General features: G+C 40.5%; 1 protein-coding gene across 1 annotated transcript; it reads left to right on the forward strand.

Annotated features, from left to right (window-relative positions):
• Positions 1 to 161: 161 nt before the first annotated feature.
• Positions 162 to 18,268, forward strand: ppp4r1l (protein phosphatase 4, regulatory subunit 1-like). Its single transcript, XM_079684839.1, has 20 exons — positions 162 to 299; positions 2,454 to 2,498; positions 3,646 to 3,775; positions 5,385 to 5,491; positions 5,995 to 6,137; positions 6,323 to 6,469; positions 7,195 to 7,302; positions 8,037 to 8,102; positions 8,206 to 8,364; positions 9,441 to 9,565; positions 10,400 to 10,899; positions 10,993 to 11,294; positions 11,490 to 11,576; positions 11,686 to 11,871; positions 13,177 to 13,338; positions 13,788 to 13,888; positions 14,130 to 14,250; positions 14,748 to 14,882; positions 15,405 to 15,546; positions 16,226 to 18,268. The coding sequence occupies exons 1-20, from the start codon at positions 293 to 295 to the stop codon at positions 16,369 to 16,371; spliced, it is 2,919 nt and encodes a 972-aa protein (XP_079540965.1). The 5' UTR covers positions 162 to 292; the 3' UTR covers positions 16,372 to 18,268.
• Positions 18,269 to 19,015: the final 747 nt, after the last annotated feature.

Raw genomic sequence — 19,015 nt, forward strand, 5'->3', positions numbered from 1 at the left:
CTCCATCTTGAACTACGTAGGGCGGTCACGTGACTGTTCCGGCTCTTTTTTGTTTGGAGAAAAACACACAAAGCGCACAGGCGGATTTTTAGTTATGGCGAGTTTTTGCCCGAGTTAAAGAAAGGTTATCGTTTTGGGTTGTTTATTGACAAGATAAACTACGGGTCAATCCCAGCGAGCATCAGGAAGTAGCGTCCTTCAGGAAGTAGTTTGTTCTCGTGTTTGAGTGACAGCTGTGCGGCGGTGACAGCCCACACGGGACGGCAGCCGCAGAGCCGAGCCGAGACTCAAGATGGCAGGTAATGATGGCACTTTTCAAACAGTGTTTTCTATAATAATTTCACACTGTGCTGGAATTTACACAGCTGCATTGTGGTCTTTGGATTATACATTTTTTAAATAGCCTCTCCCACATTACTGCATGTGTGGTTTTCACAGGCACAGTGTTAGTAAAGGCGAGTCAAGTCAAGCGAAAGCGCTGGACAAGCCTTGTTAGCAAACTTAGCACTGCTAGCCAGCTAGCTAACGAAAGCTACTCATGGGTATAGAAATGTGAGACTATAAGGCTTCATTTAACCATTCAACTACTCCGTATATGTTTATTATTTTACTAACTACCACTCAATTTTGTAATTAAACAGTACCGCATGCTTTCAGCCGTATTTATTATCGAACTGTTGTCATAGCAAAGGCTAACGAGTTGACCTAGCCACCGCTAGCCGAGTTGCTAAAGTCATTTTCAGCCATAAGCTGACCAAATCCTCATTTTATAACATAACAAAGGGGAGATGTTGTTGTTTGCCAACATGTTTTGGGGGTGTTGTTAATGCACACGTAGCGCTATTTACTCCTAAAAACACGTTTGATATGTATTTTCGAGATAGTTGTTGTTTTTATATTTGGAGCACATTCCCCTGCATGCCCAGCTGTAAACACTGGCGTTAGCTGTCCCAGCACATGCGTCTCATTATGGGACTTCTTTCTGGGCTCCTCTTTTGAATAGCCTACTCGGACTTATTGTCCTATAAACTGTGTTGTGTTAAATTCAACCAGGATGGAAAGCCTGCTAGAAATGTTGGCCTGTAACGTTATCACATTAACACATCTGTTAACACATTGAAGCTATCCTCTAACATGTCCAGTTTGTGTTTAACACTTTGGACTGGCTGATACCGGGACGGAAACTAGATTAGAAAGGATTCTGGGTGAACTTTGAGAATCTGCTTTGTATTTTAGGCAACATAATATATATGCCATTAAGGCTAAATAGTTGGCTATTTGACTAGAGTTTAAACGAGTATTTTGATAATCAATTAATCTTTTTCAGTCATTTTTCAAGCAGTAAAGCCATGATATCAGCCTTTCTAAAGAGATGATGTCCTGTTTGTTTGTTTGTTTGTTTTGTCATATTGTAAAATACACCATTTTTGGAAATTAAGGCTTTTCGTCTGACAAAACAAGACATATGAAGACGTCATGTTTGGCTCTGTGAAATGTTGCAGACTAAACGATGGTTGTTTAATTGAGACATGAGGCATGTATAGTAGTATCAGGAGAAACATGACATTGGACTTAATGACTATGGAATAACACTCGATATGTCATTTTCAACCACATGCTCTTATTCTGTATACATTTTACCTAGTTTATAGTTTTTATTGTTTTTTTTAAACAATTGAGGTACCAATTGCTGTATTCACCAAATAGTTATGGGAACTATAAAGGGGATCGAGACAATTGGTATAATAATTCAATAGAAAAGTTTAAATAACTTGTCTTTCTTTCAAATTCTTAATTTGACAGACTTAACTAAATGAACTTGGTACAATACTTGTATGCAATCTGTCACCTTAAATTAAACATTAAAAGTACCAACAAGTTCCCATAGTGAATCAATATATTCCCCAGTGTGAATTGGAACACTTTTGACAGGCCAACCAGCACCCAATCTTTGCTGGCCTTATATTGAGCATCACTGCTGTGGATGATAGTCAATCAGAAAGTACCCTCACACCGACATAAGATGATCCTAAAAATTAAAGATTGATAGTAGCCCACAATACATAACCAAAATGACCAGTGACAACAACATAACCTAATCTCATTCATTCTGTACACATGTCTTTTTGGATAATTTCTAACTAATTGACCAGGGGATCTGCAGTTGTTTTTTTAGGATCTAAAAGAACATTAGGTTTATATTTGGCTGCTTGTTTTGATGTCTTCCACATACTCATGACTATACCAACTACGTCATAGTTTCAGTTTTGCAGAGTGATCTATTGTCAATCTTACTGAAGAAGACTTTGTCCTTTCTTGGTAATTGTCAGCCTGTAAACCTGACTACACAGAGCTCCTTTCATTTTGTAGGGGGGGTGGTGTATGTAGTGGTGGTATGTTGATGACACGTTTGCCACCAATGGTTTCCCCCTCTAATTGCCTTATCCTTTCAGGTCTATCTTTATACTTTGAAGATGGCCACGATGATCTGGATGACTGTGAGTACTTTTCTTATTTTGATATAAAACATTTCTTGCACATGTGGAACTTTGTTCTCCCTCTCTTTAGCAAGGAGGTATTGAAGTTTCATCTTTCCGGGCCACCCCATTCACCCATGCGAAATATAAAGCTGTCAACAGTATTTCAGGCTTTTACGCCTTGCTATTATTAGCCGTCATACAGGCCCGACAGTCCCTGTTGTCTGCATTAGCGGGGGCGATGAAACTGTGTTTGGATCCAACTGCAAAGCCAGTGTGTATTTATGTTTGGAACCATGGTTCTTGTTAGAAAAAAAATGGTTTCCTGTCAAAGTGAAGAAGATTTGTCACATTCAAATGGAAGAAATTCTGAACTATTTGGGTTTATTTCACTTAAAACAATAGATAGGCAGGCTATATAAGGAATTATATCATCAAGGCTTTTCGGTATTGTGGCATATTAATATATTTCATTGAAAAATGAGGCCCATTTTTTACCTACATACTGTAAGGAACAAGATTAGCATTAAGTGATTTGTACACGCCATGGTCCCACTTTGAAAACTGTACAATTGGCCAGTCTTCTATTTTCTATGTATTACCTAGCCTTTTACATTGAAATAGGTGATTACCTCTTTATTTAAACATTTTTCAAATCTAACCAATACATGAAATGACTGCCAATGAGCATTTTTGCACTTTATTTAAACGTACCATCTGTATGTTGCTTTGTCACTTATCCCTTATATAGCAAAGAACATTCACAGCACATATTGAATCATCACAAAATGAAAGCATACAGTCTTACATTGTACGTGGGCTGCAGGTGCTGCCAGTAAAAAGATACATTTGCGCATTAATTTAGCTGAAGCTGACATTACGTTTAAATGTGTTCGACTTCAACAGATTCTTCCTAGTTATAACCAGTTAAAGGAAAGCCTGGTTGAAACATTAAATGGAGTCATTAGTTAGACCCGAGGCCTTCTGCTACCCATTGTAGTTTCCTAATTTCTGACATCTAGCCTGACTCAGTTGCTTCAATGTGGTGCTGCGATGACTGTGGTGCATCAGTTAGCCCTCATTTAAATATTTTATTTTCTAGGCATCAGCTGTGTTCGAGAGATGAGGGTTTTTGACAATAAAAATTGTCTTTCTTTCCATCCCGCAGTTGGATTTGATGACTATGGTTCAGAGTGTGACGGCATCCGCATCACAGCCTTCCTCGATGCGGGACAAGATAACCTGACTCCTCTCGGGAGGCTAGAGAAGTATGCCTTCAGCGAGAATGTCTTTAACAGGTAAGTGGAGTCCCGTGGTCATGTTATTACTTCAAACCCATCTTTGCACTCAAGCCTTTTTATAGACCTCATTTAGCTTTTTTTGTTGTTGCACTTTTCAGTTTGTGTAGATCACTTCGTAACACTCAAACAAACAAAATGCTTATTATCAGATGGGATTATAATCAGGGTTGTGAGGAACTCACTAGAATCAAATGTATAGTTTCGCATAACAGTATCATGCTTCAATCCAGCCACTGCATCCTTACTGACCTTTTACCATGTCCACACTAATACCAATTCAGTCATTTATTCTTCAGTCTAACTTTAACACTTGCTAGGCATTATTCAGTATTGGTAAATATAAATTAAAAAACATGTTTTCTACGTTTTCTACTAATCCAAGTCAACACATAATTTGTTTTGGTGTGGAAGTTAAGCTCCAGAAATCAAAAAGGATTTTTCAATGATATCTAATGTTGTGTCGACATGTCCTTCTAATGTTGAGTATTAGTGGGTTATTAGCAACAAGGAAACATCTGCGACCTTGTCGGACTTAGTATCTAGGAAACATCTGGTCAAAAAAGTGATGAAAAGATGCCAGATATCCAATAAAGTTTTTCATGTAATTTCATAAACTATCAGGAAACTCATTTAATTTAATTTCAAACCTTTATTTATACAGATGAATCCCGTTGAGATCATTGATCTCTTTTTCAAGGGAGACCTGCTCAAGTAGTTCCACATGAAACATAAAAACATAAATAGAACAAGGAAACTGAGAAGAAACGTGACGTTATGGGGATTTCTTTGGGTGGTATTCTATACTGTGTAAAGAATAAATTGTAACATTTGGGTTTAAAAGAAAGTTTGATTGACTGTGTTAAATTCTTCACTGAAGTAAGAGAATCATTTAAGTGTTTTATGGCTTTATTAAATGTTATCTTAGGTTGCACTCTCATTATTAAATGTTATTTCAATCCTATTTATTGTATGAAACGTGTTGAATAGTGGCTATATTGTATCAATAAAAATCAACATAAAGTCTGATCTCAAGTCATCCCCAGGTGTGTGTTTTAATAGTCACCTGAACTACTGCCTGCATGCCTGTGTATTTACTTATCACATACCTGCCTTCACTCAATAGTGCAGGAATTCAAAAGACTTCAACATCAAAGACTTAATGTTGAGCTATGGGTGGATGGTTTCTGTCTGAATATGACAATAGATTGACAATAGTAGCCCTAGCTTATTGTAGGTTTAAAGTCATGAATGATGACACATTGTGATTTATGTATATATTTTTGATGTGATACTATCTGTATATGTAGCGATAGAAACCTTCTAGATATACTCTGTGTATTTAAAGTCCTCTGCAAGCATTTAACGCTGCCTTGTGGTGCCCTCACAAATGTGTTTAGTTCCTGTCTTCATGCTTTTCATGCATGGCTTTGCAGGGTTCAAGCCCTGCTGTCATTTACCAGTCTGTGTGTTTGTCTATGTGTGTCCGTGTGTGTGTCTTTGTGTGTGTCCGTGTAATGCACTTGACAGCTCTGTCGGTGCAGTGTGCCATGCACTGTGCATTCAGCACTTGGCCGTCTACTAACTTGATGCTCCTGTTGCTCTCTAGGCAGATCGTGGCTCGCGGCCTGCTTGATGTGCTTCGAGAGTTCAGTGACAATGAAAATGATTTTATCAGTGTCATGGAGACAGTTGCCAGAATGTCAGAAGATGGAGGTAGATGAATTTTTCTTTGCATCATTTAGTAACTCGGATAAATCTATACTTGACTAGTTTATCTTTTTTGAATTTTTCTTTTTTAAATGCAATTAAACTCTACCAGGATTTAATTTTCACATGGTTTCAAGCACATAATGCTTGTTGGCATGCAATGCTCACATTTCATGTTTGTACATAAAACAACTAGGATTAGTTGAAACGGATTAGCATTTTGACAAACGCAAAACTATTTTGATAATTGTAAGTATATTTATTAAAAGTAATTGTTGAGTCAATAATGACAGACAATGTCCTGTTCCCTTTCCTGTTTTATACTGTATTAAAATGGTTATCTTTGGCTTTTTGATTGACAAAACAACACCTTTAAAGACATTACCTTGGACCTAAAGATGATGGAATTTACTTTTACTTTTTTTTGTTGATGTTTAAATATCCAGCAAATAATTGTTACCTATGGCCCTATTGCACTTTATGCTTATACTTGTTTTGTGTGTACTCAGAGCCCACAGTGCGAGCTGAACTAATGGAGCAGGTTCCCAACATCGCCATGTTCTTACACGAGAGTCGACCCAACTTCCCAGCAGCGTTCTCAAGATACTTGGTGCCCATTGTACACCGATACCTCACGGATCCAAATAACCAGGTAGGTTTCAAGTGTTCAAGTGCTCCACTTAATTTTTTACCATGGAAACAATCACTGCTTGTCATTTTCTGTATGCTGTTTTTCACAGCTTTACTAAAATAAGAAAAAAAAATCCATCACTTGTCAGATTGATTCACAGTAATGGTTGTAAAACCGTTTTTTTAACGTTCCCCCTCTATTTCTAGGTGCGGAAGACGAGCCAGGCGGCGCTGCTTGTTCTTTTGGAGCAGGGCCTCATCTCTAAAGCAGATATGGAGACCAAAGTTTGTCCAGTTCTGCTCGACCTCACAGAACCCAACTGTGACGATGACTACAAAATCGAGGCAGTCGCGGTAAGAAACCCCCGTTGTATTTTTATGCAAAAGTTGTAATGTAGTGTGGGATTTATTATTGGGGAAAAGGACCTGAATTAAATTGAGCTAAAACCACATTTTATTGCTTTTCTGTAATCAATCATTGGGATTATCTTAACCAGTCCCCAGTATAAAATAAATTAGCTTTTTTTAATCGTTGGATACAAGCAGCGATTGTTTTACAAGTTATATAAACTGTGATTTGTCAGTTGGAACAAAAGGCAATTTGTTGAATTAATAAAATAAATAATGTAAGGCCTAATTATAAATTGAATGCAATTAATTGATTTTCAATTAAGATCTATTGTATTTATATCTACTCAATTATTTATTTTAACCACTTAAAACAGTTTTCTCAATCAAGTTCCACCTCCTGAAATACACACACACACACACACACACACACACACACACACACACACACACACACACACACACACACACACACACACACACACACACACACACACACACACACACACACACACACACACACACACACACACACACACACACACACACACACTCTCCTCATTATACCTCTATTATTTCCCTAGTGCAACAGTTTTTAGATTTCTGTTCATCTTTCAGCTCAAATGTAAGCTATGTTTCAGTCATTGTTCATTGCAGCAAAGATGTTTGCTTTATTGAAGCCCAATCTGAGTTTAGTTGGCACTGACTGCTCTCCATATATCTCCTTTCAGATCATGTGTAAAGTTGTCACCATGCTGAGCAAAGACACAGTGGAGCATCTACTGCTGCCCCGCTTCTGTGACCTGTGCAGTGACGCCAGACTCTTTCAAGTCCGCAAGGTAAAAAACTCATTTTTCCTCCCCAGAGGTCAAGATACCCTAGAGCACTTTTTTAAATTGCCTCTGACTTTGATACCATAAGTCACAGATAAACAACATTTTTTCCACAGAGAGGTGAATTGTGTCAGAATACATTCAGAAACAATGTGAGGGAGCCCTAATTCTGTTTTAGCCCACACTGCGCTTTTATTTTCTGTGAGGAATGTTAATTCCCTGGTGTAACTGGTGCCAGTTGGGAAAGTGTATCTAGAAACAGCAAAGGCAGGTAAACATTGTGAATCATTTTTTAAATATATTTTTTTACACATTTTTAGTATTTTTCTATAGTACAGTTAGAAATCCTCCTTTTCTTTGACACTTAACTTTGATGGTCGTACATTTTTACAAAAAAAAACTACAAATCCTGCATACAATGCAGAAATACAGTTTGTCTGAAATCATACCATCAAACATCTAACCAAAAAAAAAATGAATCGTGTGGCTTTGGGACCATAGCGTTAGGCAGTGTGGATAATAGCAAAACATATTCTAAGAAATACTGAGTGATTAAGCTGGATAAGATTTAGTAAAGTGACCAGTTTATGATATGATCATTTATTACAATTTAATAATTGCGGTCTTTTTATGTGACACCATGAAAGTGTGTAACCTCTCATTGAGATGGTTTGTTGTTCATGGTTTAACATTTGTCTTTTCCTTGCTTATCATTGCAATGTTTGAATTTTGTATTACAGGTCTGTGCTGCCAATTTTGGAGAATTTTGTTCTATTGTTGGTCAGGAGGCCACAGAAAAACTACTGGTGAGAAGCTCCAAGACCCCCTATTAACATCTTCATTATATAACATTACAGATTCAAATTTAAGATTTTCAGGTGAAACTGACATTTTGTTAAATTCTGTTAGATGCCCAAGTTCTTTGATCTGTGCTCGGACAGTCTGTGGGGCATAAGAAAAGCCTGTGCAGAGTGCTTCATGATGGTCTCCAATTCTACCTCTCCAGAGGTGCGACGTGCAAAGTTGTCCCCCCTGTTCATTAGCCTCATCAGTGACCAGTCTCGCTGGGTAAGACACACACACACACACACACACACACACACACACACACACACACACACACACACACACACACACACACACACACACACACACACACACACACACACACACACACACACACACACACACACACACACACACACACACACACACACACACACACACACACACACACACACACACACACACACTCAATTCTGTTGCATAAACGCACCAGTGCATTTTTGTGTAACTTCCTCTGTCTGATGATGAAAATGGAGCAGTTTTCCTCATCACTTTATGCTTCCTCTTGTTCCTGATTTTGAGCTATGTCCTTGATCTCATTTAGAATACATTTCTTCGTTTTCTTTTTCCTAATGTTCAGTATAATGTAGAACTTTCTTAAAAGTCATACAGAGAAGAAAAAAATGGCTGATTGTTGAAAGTGTTAAGCAATTGATAGGAAATGGAACATCTCTTTAAAAGTCACAGCGCCTCACCTGCAATTTTAGTGTATTTTAAAATGTTCTGCAAAAATGATTCACAACGATTCAAATACTAGCATTTACCCATACATTTATGATGGAGAGTTTGCAGAGATAAACATGTGTGGTCTTGTCTGTGTGCGTTGCACAAATGTGCTTGAGGCCAATGCGTCGACTGAGGGGTGAGAGTCCGCTGTGCCAGAAGCCTGTCGATGCCTGTCAGTTCTTGCAGAGATTACTCTTTTCTTTTTTTACCGAAGAGGGCCGGGTTTGGCTTGAATTAATTTCATTCTCCTTTTATTATGTCTATGAATACCTCTGCGTCACGGAGAACACACAAGATAATGACACTTGCAAACTTCAGATGTTTTCTTGGGACATTTGTGTATTTATGTTTAGAACAACAGATTGATATATTGCTATTTTATTTCTACAATATAAAGAAAGAAAAATAGACTGACCACCAAACCAAGTTGGCTAGGGGCACACCAAACATTCATTCCCATGGTTATGCAACTGGGTCGCAGAGTGACGCTCAACACAGTAACTTTATTCATTTTAATTTCTTTAATCTAAGTTTTGATGAAACTGACTGATTCCCCTCTGCTTCACTTTTAGGTGCGACAGGCTGCCTTTCAGTCTCTGGGACGTTTTATCTCCACCTTTGCCAATCCCTCCAGCACAGGCTTTCACTTCAGAGAGGACGGCGCCCTGCTAGAGCTCCCCAGGTGTACATTAGACAGGTAAAACCCCTCCCCTTCATCACCACTGCAACAACCAACAATGTGGGTTTGCTACAGTGAATGGTGTACATAAGCAGCTCAAACTCTGTCAGAAATCTTATTGTCATTCCATAAATACATTTTATTATATATGCTAAGGCACTGCGCACGTTTGTGTTGTGCTCTGACACAGTTTAAAACGTTGCACCATCCATCCGATGAGTCATTTTCTTCAATGACTGGGTTTGATCAGGTCAGACCAGTTTTTTTTTAATGTTTAAAGGTTTATTTCCCTAAGCGGGGAAATGAAAACAATTGAGGTTGACACCAATATACATTGTTATAACTAAATCTATGGCTTAATACGTCATCAAGAAACCCTGTTTCCAAACTTAAGATAAGAAGGTGACGAGTAAACACAGATTCTGCGAGCAGCTCAGAATGAGCACAGTCAGCAGTGCTGGGGAACATACAGAAACACAATGTTCTTTGTCAATATACCCTGATTACTAAAAATACAAACATCAATAGTTTTGGCATCTTTGACAAAGATGAGACTCAAATGATTAGACTTTGACACTTTTAACTAAAACTTGACAAAACATTTATAAAATATGATTTTTTTTTTTTTCTAATACCAGATAAATGCTAGTTAACAGATTATTCTGAACACATTTGACCGAGAACCTTATCTATCTTCATAGTGGTACTTAATCATTTGATTTGGCTTAAGTAATAATGCCTGGGGTTACCATTGGCAAAGGCTTTAATGACAAGTATTAGCTCTGTTCTTTACTTCTATATTTAATATAAGGATTTAGAGTATCCCTAAACATTTTGTAACTCTCATTTCAGTGACTGCTCCCTAAACTCTCTGAACTGCTCCGACATCAGCGGCTGCCACACGGGAAGAACCATTGCTCACACGCCTCCCAACCAGGACGGCCGGGCCACACCGTCCCCAGAGCACGTGTCGACAGCCGATGGCGATGAAATGCACAACTACCATGACAACCATTCTGTTCCCGGAGGGATGCGCGTTGGCTTCACTCGCACATTCACGAACAGCAACGCCAGCCCCACGACCACAAACAACGCTAAAAACACAAAAGACATGGAGCAGACAGACGAGAACTTTAATTCTTTCAACTATTGGAGATCTCCTTTACCAGACATCAGCGAGGAGCTGGAGATGCTAACAAGTCCAAAATCAGAGGTAGGAAAAGAGAAGGACGAGGAGGTAGAGGAACCGGATTGTCCTGATTCCAAGTCGAGTCCTGGCAAAACTACCAGCGACCAGATCCAGAAGGTCTTGGATTGTTTGCAACCGCACATTGATGACCCCGATGTACAAGGTGGGTGAACGGAAGCAGAATGAATTTGATGACCTGTATAGTAAGACTTGTCTTGGCGTGTAGATTGACTTGTTAATGTGAATTTACCTCCAGCCCAAGTCCAGGTTCTGTCAGCAGCTCTGAAGGCCGCCCAGCTCGACGACCCCGAAGACGAAGACCTCACTGAACCCGAGCAGGAAGAGCAGCCCGAGGAAAACACAGAGAGCCCGTCGGCGGAGACCAAATGTGTGGAGGTCCAGTCTGAGAGTGAAGAGTGTCCCACAGAAAAGGAGCCGATGACAGAAGCTCCTGCAGCCGAGCCCGAGTCGAGCCCTGTCCAGGAGCAAGGGGACGAAGAGACGCAGACGGAGCCCCTGGAGGACCAGGAAGAGTCTCCTCGTGACTCCCCTATTCTAGTACGAGACTATCACATCTTTACGGTTTAAGTCAGCTGCGTAACAACAACATATAGTGGACCGTTGATGGAATCATAATTGAAGCAAGGGTTTATCATTTCAGTCCATCAACAATAATGCATTGCATCTGCTCCGCCTGAATGTGTAGTGCTCTTGCTTTTCCCTAACGTGTGTTTTTGTTTACATTTTCCTCAGGAGTCTGAACTAATTGAGAGTGTAGAGGAGGAGGGAAAGGACGACTCTGCTCACAGCCCATTGTATGAGGAGAAGCCCAAGATCCAGGTCAGTCAGCACTTCTTTCACAACAGAGAACTTGCACAGACATGGATTATTTAATGCCTTCTCAATTCCTGTTATATCATCACACTCTTTATGTATTCCCCATCTCCAGAATGTGATCCCCCAGCAGCTGTTGGACCAGTACCTCTCCATGACGGACCCGGCCCGGGCCCAGACGGTGGATACGGAGATCGCTAAACACTGTGCCTTCAGCCTGCCGGGGGTGGCGCTCACTTTAGGGCGACAGAACTGGCACTGCCTCAAGGACACGTACGAAACCCTCGCTACTGATGTGCAGGTAGGCAGAGAAGGGGGGAATTCTGAGGGTAGATTTGTGTTTGTGACTAACACTATGAAAACATGTTCAACTTGTCTAGGTGCTGGGGCTTAAAGACATTCTATCTTCTTGGATTTTATTGTTTTAGTTTCCAGTAAAATACATTTTGCCCTAAGAATCTGTCACAAAGTTGTTCTTTGTGATTGCTTGATTGAATAACTTATTTGCACAACTGTCAAAATGAAAAAACTTAAGATAACAAATATTCTTTTAATTGAACTTTTAAATTGACACCAATGATTGGATAAGGTCAATTGAATCAGGCAAGCATATACATCTATTTGCTTGCCCTTTGTCTGCCTTGATTCGTGTGGAGGAGCGTTTGTGGACATACCATGCTGGCCTTGTGAGGCAATGAATCTCTTAGTAAGTGGGTTCATTCAAAAACAAACTGAAGCTGGTTATTTTGCGTCTGACTCTTTGGATGGCTATGCTGAAGTCACTGAATCAATGTTTCTCCAGCTTCATTATATCGGATATAGCACTGGCAGACAGCAGGGTTCCCCACACATAGACTTTAATTGGGCGGGCCGCCCAGGTATATTAACGTCTGCCAAAGTATATTGAGGTTTAATCTTTTTTTATCCGTCCACGAGCACGACGCCATCTGCAATCGATTAACTACCCCTCCTGTACCTGTTCGCTCTGCTATCGTGTGAAGGGTCTGCTTTATGCGCTCCGCAGTAACTCCGCTGCGAGGGTCAGAACAGTTCACCCCCCCTCCCTTTCAGATCTGTGGGAAACACTGTACACTATACTGTGGAGCGGCTTTTTTAAAGTAGCGCAGTGAGGAAAGGACCCTTTTTTAAAGGTTCTAACCTAATTTCTCTCAATCATGTTAACAGGAATCCCAATAATGTGCATGATTTTGTCATTTGTTATTTGATTTGAGAAACATTGCACTTGTTCCACAAATGCATCGCTTGACAACGTGAGCAAGAAAGGGAACTGCGAGGGGAAGCGTTGCCTCACTTCGAGGCGGCAGCAGTACAGACAGTGTGACAGCACTGCGTCACTCATTACCTAATCTCAGTACTAAATGTGACTGTTGGCATGACAACGTTGCACCGAACAATCATCTATTCATTGCTGTCACTCGAGTGGCATTTTTATCTTTGAATCATCTTGCATCCTTAGTAAATATAAACCAATATGCAGTTATTTTTCTATTTCCTCCCAAAAGCAACCTTTAAAAATAAAAACGTGCTTGCTCAGGGCTGGTGCTTTAATCTTTGTGTTTCTTTCCCCCCCTCCCCCCACCCTCAGTGGAAGGTGCGGCGTACTCTGGCGTTCTCCATCCACGAGCTGGCAGTGATCCTGGGAGACCAGCTGACAGCCGCCGATCTGGTGCCCATCTTCAACGGGTTCCTCAAAGACCTGGACGAGGTCCGCATTGGCGTGCTCAAACACCTCTACGACTTCCTCAAGGTGAGATTACACATTTACACACACTGATTCAAGTGTGAGGACACTATTTGCCAGAAGGATGAGTTGGTTTGGTCTTGGTTACTGTTTAAAAATAATCGGGCAAGAGGCTTGTAAGTGTCCGTTACGGAAATTACATTTCAACAATGTAAAAAGTAAAATTACGGAGCACATTATTAGCCAAATGTTTACAGCACATCAAATGTAACTGCAACATCGGTTCTGGGCTCAATTCTGGCCTTGTGAGCTTTTTTGCATGTCCCACTGCTCTCTACCCCCTCTAATGACTAAACTGTCAAACAGATTAGGACATACATTTTAAATGTTAAATTCAAATAACTGTTAAGATTTGAGTGCACTTGTTTCAGGCTTTTTGGTTTTTCAAAGTAAGATAGGTTTGCTTTACAGGTAGCACTACCACACTTCTAAGCTTGATAATGTTGTTGTTGCAGCTGCTGCATGCGGACAAGAGGAGAGAATACCTGTACCAGCTGCAGGAGTTCATGGTGACGGACAACAGTCGCAACTGGAGATTCAGATACGAGCTGGCAGAGTACGTCCCCTCTTTCTCTTCCTGTCGGGAATAATGACATGTGTATTAGAACAAACCTCCTTCCTATCTGAGCCTTGATCATGTACCCTACATTTGACTATCATAACACTAATTATGTGTTAGATTTAATGCTCCAGATAATTCTCTGTCAATATGACCGCCTTATTTGATATTGTAATATAATATTCAAATTGCAGTTAATTGACTGAAGTGCTCTCTCTCTCCTGTTGTCCCTCTCCAGGCAGTTGATCTTGATCATAGAGTTGTACAGCCACTACGACGTGTATGACTACCTCAGACAGATAGCGCTCACACTCTGCTCCGACAAAGTCTCAGAGGTCAGGTGGATCTCATACAAACTGGTAAGTGTGCAATATTGAATTAGGCTCTATTTCGCTGGTATGACGGATGGTTAGGTCAGAAGACAGGAAATGAGTCACAATGATAGATGATGGTGAAGACAGGATGTGGGTATGTGGGTATGTGATAATGTAATGCGCTGATAGATGTTTGATCATCTTAAGTTTGTTGCGATGACACTGAAGATGCGACACCTGCTATGGCCTTATTTGATAAAGCTTCATATTATATTTAAGCCTACTCGTTTAAAAAAGACGACAAGACATTTTTCTTTAAATGTTAAAATGTTGTCTGGCAGTCTGAGGTGTTCATGCTTTGCAGCAATCATTAACTCATATGCAGACAGTCAGACAACTCTTGTTTGCTCTTCTGTTCTGCTATTGGTCCAATTATCGATCGATATTGAAAATATAGTATTCACAGATGAGCCTTTCTTTGACCAATGAACTGCTTTTGTATCCCCTGTTTTGATGTGTTTCATCACCTCTTGTGTTCTCAGGTTGTAGAGATCCTCCAGAAGCTGTATGCATGTGGGGCCGATGATCTGGGCCTGAACTTCATCAACGAACTCACCGTCAGGTTCTGCCACTGTCCCAAGTGGGTCGGGCGGCAAGCCTTTGCCTTCATCTGCCAGGTATGAAGCTCTTATCTCGCATTGCTTCTTCTTCTTCATAGTGTCATTACCTGTTTTTCAACTCCATAAATAGCTGTCTGGGTCGGACTGCTTATCTGATGGTCATCCGAGCTACAGAATGAAATGGCAAAACAAATGTTCACCCCGTTTATTGTCTCCAACATTCTAATCATAATTTTCTTCACTAAAAACGTACTTTAAAAGGCATGAATTATGCGTATAAAAATGTCATAAGTAAATTGAATGTATCAAAACACGACACCGGCTGTTTTATTTGAATGTATTGTTTACGTTAGAAAAGCTATTGAAAGATGAGAACTCTAGCTATGCATTACAGTAATGATATAGTGGGAAACGTGTCGTTCATGAAGCTGTTCATCAGTGTGTCTTTGTCACAGGAGCAGACTGATCAAAAGGGTTTTCACCAAACGCCTCTCCACTCCCTTCTTGTGTTTCGCTCGCCTCCTTTAACGGCAGCCTGTCTGTGTGACTGGTTTTTAATGTGAGTTCCTTTTTCTGCAGGCCATAGTGGAGGAGGACTGCATGCCCATGGAACAGTTTGGCCAGCACCTGCTGCCCAGTCTGCTCAGCCTCTCCTCTGACCCGGTGGCCAATGTCCGCGTCCTGGTAGCCAAGGCTCTACGACAGAGCGTCATGGAGAAAGGTCAAGTGCAAATAAATGGAATAATTCATCTTTTCAGGATAAGGAGTCAACAATTCAGTTCAGACCAAAAGGGACAATACGTTACTGTGTTTCAATATTTTTCCATCAACTGACTCTTAACTAACACTTCTTTCTGTTGACACACCCCATAGCCTTTTTCTTAAAGGTCCCCTATTATAAGGTTTTTCCTCAATATATTATAGGTCTCAGATAAATACAAAACATGTGTCTGAAGTGTTTGGCTCCAAATACCAAACAGATCATTGCAGCATCCCATAATCCCCTCTGTTCTAGCCCTGTTTCAAAAGTGCTGATTCTCTGTCTGTTATGAAAATAAGAAGCCACGCCCCTCTGAGAGATATTTGGTTAAAAAGAACACAATGGTGCTCTAGAGGAGATTCAGGGGATAAGGTGGGGGGGGAGTTACCTTGGTTGGCTATTGGCTAATGGTCACACAATACAAAAAATCATTATGACATTATAAAGTGGCCAAAATCTGAGCAGCTCATTTTCAGACCAGTTTTTATATAAATGGACAAAATAAGAGAGACTCTTTTTTTCCTGAAACTTTCAGAAGCTCTTTACACAGAGGGGACACATGTTTATGTATAAAATGACATTAAAAAGTGGATTTAGCATTTACCTTTTAAGCTAACTGAGTCTTGTGTTTTATGTGCAGCTTACTTCAAGGAGCCGGGCTGTGCCTTCTCTGATGAGCTGGAGGAGACGGTGATGGCTCTGCAGTCGGACAAGGACCGGGACGTGCGCTTCTTCGCCAGCCTGGACCCGAACAAAGGCCTGATGGAGACGGCTCCCCTGATTTAAACCTCAGCCTCCGAGTCCCATCGCAGCCCACCTGCCTGTCTACCTACCTGTCTGTCTGACTGATGCACAGTCGGCATAAAACCTGCAACACCAGCACCTGACCAGATCCCCAACCTCTCGCCTGCTGGGTAGACCTGCACCAACACCAGCTGGGAGTCATGTCAGAGGATCAGAGAACGGAACAACCCAGCCCAGGCCCTGGTTGGGCACTACATAGCGCACATTGCATTCACAACACAAATGCATACTTCTCAGAGTTTTCAGAAAATGAGCAGGACTCAGAGGTTAGCTCCCTTCGTGCGAGCCGCCGTATTCACACATGAACTTTACCCCCACCCTCTTCCACACTAACAGCAACTCAATCCTTCCCCCAATCACAGACTTGTAAAACTACGACGGGCTCTTTCTCTCCAAAGCTAATTGTAAGCTTGATATAAAATTGCTGAATTGATTTTTTTTTTTTTCTTAATGCTTCATTTTGTGGATTTCTTAACGAACAAGCGGGCGAAGCCTGCCTGACTTTGAAGTGTGCACTAACTCAGGGGGACTCATCTGAACCTAAACAGCATTATTAGCTACGTGATAAGCAGCAGGATCCCTGGTGAAAAACAAGACAGCTCCAGCTCTCTGAGCAAGAGACCAGCCAAACCAAGTAGCTCTGCTGGTGTCTCGCGCCTCATTTCCTCTTAAAGATCTCCTCTCTCAGGCGTCCCTTGTCTCCTGAGATGTCCTCTGGGTTATCGTCTGTTCCCCTCCTACTGTCTCTACCCTCTGGTCTTCAGGGGCCACTGAACCACTACTGCACAGAAGGAGCGGGGATTCTGTCACTCAGCGTAACTCTCCATTAAAACCATATCATGACGTTTTTTGAAAGTTAACAAACTGTTGATGGCTTTCCCCCTCCCCCCCTCCTCGTGTCTGTTTACCAAAAATGTGACACAACGCGTCTCCCAAACGGCAGGGGACCAATAGAAATACCTCTGTGTGGACACGGCTGGCCAGTGTGGCGTACATGTAGAGGGACATCACACGGGCTCTGAATGTCCTCGTCTGAAACATCTTACCAAGGGCTCACGACGGAGTGACACGGGGTGACTCAAATCTCAGAAAGAAGAGGAAGAAAGCAAGCACACTTTTGGATTATGCATGTTTCCCCCTCCCCTCAGCACCCCCCCTCCACCTTCCTCTTGTGTATAGTCTCTTCCAGTTCCTTAAGGTTGACCTCCTGATGTTGAATTTTGTGACCATGGTAGCTTTCAGTGGATCTGACTGACCAGTTGTACAGTAGGATATAGGAATGGCTGTGTGACCAGACTGACTCATCATCTTTTCCCCGTTTTTCTTGGTGAAATGATTTTAAGTACAGGGTCTCTTGACATTTTGCAACTTTTTTGTACAGCTTAAACCTGTGGAGAAAACGGTTTGCGTGTATGGAACCAAGGCCAGTTTAGTCGAGATGTGTGTGAATATTGGGAGCAGTCACCAAGTCACTTTTTGTAGTCTCTCGGGCTCGTTTGTTCTCCTCTGTTGTAAATGGTAACCCTTGTTTGTTTTTTTTGAACATAGACATAACTTGAGAACTTAAAGCTGATTGTGGTGTGTGCTGTGCATCTCAAGTCTTTCTTCCTTCGAACAGAGAGCTCGCCGCGGTAATGGCGGTGTCTACTCATCTCGTCTGTCTGCGATTTGTGTCCATCTCATTTTTTATGTAGTAGAACAGTTAATATATACATTTTATGAAAATTATTTTTCTTTTCAATTATGCACCACTGTTCAAAGATTTTATATCCTAACTTTACAAAATTTACAACCTTTGTAATATTCAATGGTTTCTTTTAAAAAGACATTTTATGTAATGTTATTTTTAGTATTCTGTAATTAAAATGATGAAAATGAATGTCTGTGATTTATGTTTTGTAGTTCCTGCTTTATTACTTGTGCCACAGAGTTTCATGTATTGAGTTTGGTTTGTGTTTCAGCAGCTTTACAGAAAACCTACTGGAGTGATTTTCATGAGACTCTGAAAGGAACCAAGGAAAACCTAATTTAGCTTTGGAGCGGATCCAGAGCACGTGGTGGATACACTAAGTATTTCTCTAACATTGCAGGGCGTTCCGTGCTCTGAGTGCACCAACCTGCTCGGTCAGATGATCCAGAAATATGTAGCTGCTTTTTTAATTGAATGTTTACAGTTATATTTGCATACCTACTCAAGTAGACAGTTGTATAACTAGTTGATCCGGAACATATTTCAGTTAAATTAATTCCTATATCAACATTGAGGCAGATGAAATAAAAACACAATTAGAAATTAACCACAAAACATTATGTATTTTGAGGTTTTAACCACAAATATCCCAGATTTCTTTATCTCTCTAGCTGGAATGATAATACAAAAATGTAAATGTTTAAGATTAAATATATTTGTACCCATACATTCTATGTATTCTCTTATCCCAGCTTATTCAGTTTGAGGATTTGCTGATATATATATATATATATATATATATATATTTCTGAATATCTTAAGGATTTGGCCGGATCGAACAAAGTATTTAAACATGTTAAAACATCGTTTACAGTTTTTTGATTTTTCTATAGACCAAATATGAAAAGAGTCATCTGAAGATAAAACAAATGTAAA

Source organism: Notothenia rossii (assembly GCF_949606895.1).
Source record: "Notothenia rossii genome assembly, chromosome: 5".
NCBI classification, from domain to species: Eukaryota; Metazoa; Chordata; class Actinopteri; order Perciformes; family Nototheniidae; genus Notothenia; species Notothenia rossii.

Bases quoted from the DNA above. Each gene is read 5' to 3' on its own strand.
- ppp4r1l (XM_079684839.1), top strand. The intron at 5,492-5,994 runs GTAGATGAATTT...GTGTGTACTCAG, and splicing joins CAGAATGTCAGAAGATGGAG to AGCCCACAGTGCGAGCTGAA. The intron at 7,303-8,036 runs GTAAAAAACTCA...TTTGTATTACAG, and splicing joins GACTCTTTCAAGTCCGCAAG to GTCTGTGCTGCCAATTTTGG.